The 4,540-nt window shown below is 47.5% G+C and overlaps 1 protein-coding gene across 1 annotated transcript; it reads left to right on the top strand.

The window, feature by feature from the left end:
- Positions 1 to 1,594: 1,594 nt before the first annotated feature.
- Positions 1,595 to 2,512, top strand: LOC149221132 (uncharacterized). The gene has a single exon (XM_089387332.1). It carries the CDS (start codon positions 1,595 to 1,597, stop codon positions 2,510 to 2,512), a length of 918 nt encoding a protein of 305 aa, XP_089243458.1.
- The last annotated feature ends 2,028 nt before the right edge of the window (positions 2,513 to 4,540 follow it).

Consider the following 4,540-nt stretch of genomic DNA (forward strand, 5'->3'; position numbering starts at 1 on the left):
CTGCACTGCACTAGACAGGCGCGATGGAACATCCTCAGGGGGGGCGTCAGGGCCCTCCCCAATGTAGAACGGCGAGGACCATGCACTCCGTTTTGGATCGATTAACAATGAGATCCTGAACAAGGGGAAAAAACAACAGCCTGAACACAGGAAAACAGAAGGACGACAAGACAATGACAGCGGCAATCAGGGAAGGGGAAAAAACCCGGAGGAAGCGCCAAAGGTATCCTCTACAACCTGTAAGCCAGTAGCCACAGGAAGGCCAAGAATAGAGTTACCGGGGCACATAATAGATGCACGAATCGAGTTCATGAAAGACCATGCCATCATTGGGAAATTTATAGGGTTCTGGCCAACGGAAAGAGCTCTATATGGGTGGATTGCAGCAAAATGGAAGCCAAAAGGCGATGTTACTCTGCAGTTAGGGCCTAAGGGTTTCTTTACAGTAATCTTCTACTGTATTGAAGACAAACTCAGGGTACTGGGAATAGGACCTCACTTCTTCAACGCAGCGGGCCTGTACATGAGAGATTGGATACCAAGATTCAACCCGGACAAGGAAGACCTCACCTGGGCGCCAGTCTGGATCAGAATGTATGGACTTCCAGATGAGTATTGGGACAAGAACATCCTCATGAAAATTGGAAATGGACTAGGGGAATACATTAGATCTGCAGAAGAAACAAAAACACGCAGATTCATTTCCTATGCGCGCATCTGTGTCTTCATGCGGCTGAATGAAGCACTGCCAGATTCGATACATCTCTCTCACTGCGACGAAGAATTGATCCAACCCTTGGATTATGAACATGTGCCATTCCAGTGCAGAAGGTGCCATGCTCTAGGACATCCCTTCCGTGACTGCCCCTTGAATGCCAAAGCTACTGATCCTTCTGCCTCTGATGCCCAGGATGGCTTCACAAAAGCCCCAAGTCGACGACGTGCGCACAGGAAACCCCCAAATGGGCAAAAGCCCCAGCATTACAGCTCCAGTGGTCCGGCATCCAAGAATAGTTTTGAAATCCTAGCTCAATCTTCCGAGGAACCGCCCCCAACTACTGAAGCTAACCCATCCCATCCCTCATCTTCATCCCACCCTCCCCCTTACACCTCTTCCCCCACTCGCCATTCCCCCACCCGCTTCAATGATCCCCCCTCTGGGGATTCGAAGGATCAGGCAAAGAACGACAAGGAAGAAGAAATGGAAGACAAATCAGATGCTCCTCCTAATGGAAAACAGATTGAGGAAGAAGACACGCAGGCGCAACCAATGGAAGAGGAACCGGAAAGCGTAGACCTGCAGGGCCTGGATATCCAAGAACTGGAACTTGCATGCAAAGCGCAGGCTTACGATAGCATCTCAGAAGCCCAACTCAGCAAGTTGGAAGTGGTCATCTCACGAGCATACCAGTAGAAGCAACTTGGGATTCAACCAAGCAGTCAGTGGGACGGAAGCCAGCCTCCAAAAGAATCAAAAAAGAGGGGACGAAAAATAGATCTACAAAGAACGATTGAGGTAGGGAAAATCCTGGTTGACTCAGGCAGGTATGCGAAACTGAGAAAGTACTACAAACCCTCTCCAATTGGTTGAACCATGAAGCTGGTTTCATGGAATTTAAGAGGGCTCAATAGCCCAGGTAAACTTAGAATGCTAAAAAACATGATTAAAGCGGAGAAGCCACAAATTTGTCTACTCCAGGAAACCAAATGCAATGGCACCACTTTGGGCAACATCCTCACAAAAGCTTGGCCAGGATGCCGCTCAGTAGCAGTAGATGCATCACGAGCGTCAAAAGGACTCGCCATAGCATGGAATACTCAAGCAATAGATCTCTCAGAGTTCCATGCCTCTCATCACCTCATACAGGCAGTCTTCCACATTTTGGGCACGAATGTACATGGGAACCTCTCGAATGTATACTTCCCGCAGGACACAGGGAACAAAATAGCACTTCTTGACACCATTGAAGCTCTGAATAACACCAGAAGATACCCTCTCTGGATTATTGGAGGAGATTTCAACATGATCACTAAGCTAGAGGAAAAAATAGGAGGACGAAATAGGCTGGAGCAGGAAAATACTCATTTCAAGAACTTCATTCAAAGTGCCTCCCTTATAGACATGCCCTTCTGCAATGGTACATTCACATGGAGTAACCGCAGAGCAGGCAAACACCAAATTGCTTCCAAGCTAGATCGCTTCCTCATCTCAGATAATGCGATCCATCTTGGAGGAGATTTCTCAGCCGCCATTCTCCCGCATACAGGCTCGGATCACTGGCCAATAGCTCTCCAATGGCAACGCCCCAGAAACCAGACCCAAAGACCCTTTCATTTCGAAATTTTCTGGCTCTCACACCCTGATTTCAAAGACTTTGTTAAAGCCACCTGGTCCTCCTTCACCCCTCCAGAAGGATCCAAGATGTACAATTTCCAACAGAAGCTCCGATTCCTAAAATTCCACCTAAAGCGATGGAACAGAGAAACCTTTGGAGACATATTCAAAGCATAGCTAGAGCTCAATCGGGAACTAGCGGATCTCCATCAAAAAGTCATCACTGAGGGACACACAGAAGGGACACTAGAACAGGAAAGGCACCTTCACAGGCAGATTGAGGACAGACAGAAGAAGAAGGAAATCTACTGGAAACAAAAGTCCAGAATCAGATGGTTAAAGGAGGGTGAACGCAACACTAAATTCGTCCACAGAACCACCATTCAAAGAAGAATGCACAATAGCATTCCGTTCATTCAAAAGCCTGGAGGCGAGAGAGTAGAATCGCATGAGGAAATCGAGGAAGAATTTCGCAACCACTTCAATCAGATCCTGCAAGAGCCGGAAGGAGACAAAAGACAAGAAATTGAGAAAATCACTAACAATGTACCTAGAATCATTACAGAGGAACATAATGAGCTTCTCCTCCACCCGATTCAGCTTCAGGAGGTGGACGACGCGATGTCCCAGCTCAAGGAAGGAAAGGCTCCCGGACCAGACGGATTCACCACTACGTTCTTTCATACCTTTTGGGAGATGATCAAACAGGAAGTATGGCAAATCGTTGAAGAATCGAGGGCATTCCACTGGATGCTTCCTTCTCTCAATAATACATTCATAGCCCTCATTCCCAAAGAGGAGGACTCCATCACACCTGACAAATTCAGGCCCATTGCACTTTGCAACGTTATTTACAAGGTTATCTCTAAAGTGGTGGCCAACCGGCTGAAGCCCTTGCTGCCGCTGCTAGTTTCCCAAGAACAGTCAGGTTACGTGGAAGGAAGACAAATCCTGGACGGCATCCTTCTTACGCACGAGATCATTCACTCCCTCAAACAATCGAAACAAGCAGGTATGATTCTTAAGCTTGATCTTTCAAAGGCTTTTGACAAACTCAGTTGGAACTTTATTCAGCAAATGCTAAAAGCTTTTGGCTTCAATACTATGTGGGTTCGATGGATAATGAGCTTGATAAGTTCAACCCAATTCTCCATCCTCGTCAATGGAATCCCTTCTCGACCCTTTAAACCCTCCAGAGGAATTAGGCAAGGGGACCCTCTATCCCCCTTCCTATTTGTTCTCATGGCAGAAGGGCTGGGCCGTCACATCAAGCAAGCTCTCCTCTCCCACCAGCTCAAAGGTCTCTCTGTACACAACTCCCCTGCCTCCTCTCATCAACAGTTTGTCGATGACACCATGCTTTTTGGATATCCTTCAGCCCAGGAAGCCTCTCACCTCAAATCCTTGCTCAATGATTTTGCTGACGCTTCTGGCACTGAAGTAAACTGCGCCAAATCGCAGATTTTCTTCTTTCACACGCCCCCTCAGGTTAAATCTGCTGTCACCCGCATTCTTGGCTTTCCATCAGCAACCCTTCCCTCAAAATACCTGGGAGCCCCTCTCACAGCCTCTGCTATTAAGCACTCCTCATGGCGTTCCCTCATTGAGAAGCTTGAATCTCGGCTCAACCTATGGACGCACAGATCTCTCAACCTGGCCAGTCGAGTCGTGCTCATCAAGTCTGTTCTACAGGCAATGCCATTATACCTTTTCTCTGTCCTTGCAGCGCCCAAATGGGTCATAAAAAGAATCAGGAAGCTCCAACGCAGTTTTCTTTGGGGTGGATCAGCTACAAATAGGAAGTGGGCGCTAGTCAAATGGACTAAATTATGTCAATCAAAGGAAAAAGGAGGCATAGGACTAAGAGATCCGGAGCATAGCAACTCTATTATGAGTGCCAAAATATGGTGGCACTGGATCACTAATCCTGATAAGCCCTGGGAAAGAATATGGACGGCCAAGTATGCCAACAACCGTCCCCAGGAGGAGCTAATTCGGTTTACCCCCAGGGATAAGGGATCACTAATCTGGAATGCGGCAAAACAACATTACCATTTAATACAGCAACACAGTTTCTGGGAGGTCAGGAATGGCAAAACGGCGAGATTTTGGACGGACGCATGGAACCAAATGCCAAAGCTGACCCACATCCTTAATGCACCGGGGGACCAATTAAGGCAGGAGCAGCAGCAAGAAAAAATCCAT

This window comes from Pinus tabuliformis, chromosome Q (genome assembly GCF_031772625.1).
Source record: "Pinus tabuliformis cultivar Carrire ecotype Pingquan chromosome Q, CPIR1, whole genome shotgun sequence".
Classification (NCBI taxonomy): Eukaryota; Viridiplantae; Streptophyta; class Pinopsida; order Pinales; family Pinaceae; genus Pinus; species Pinus tabuliformis.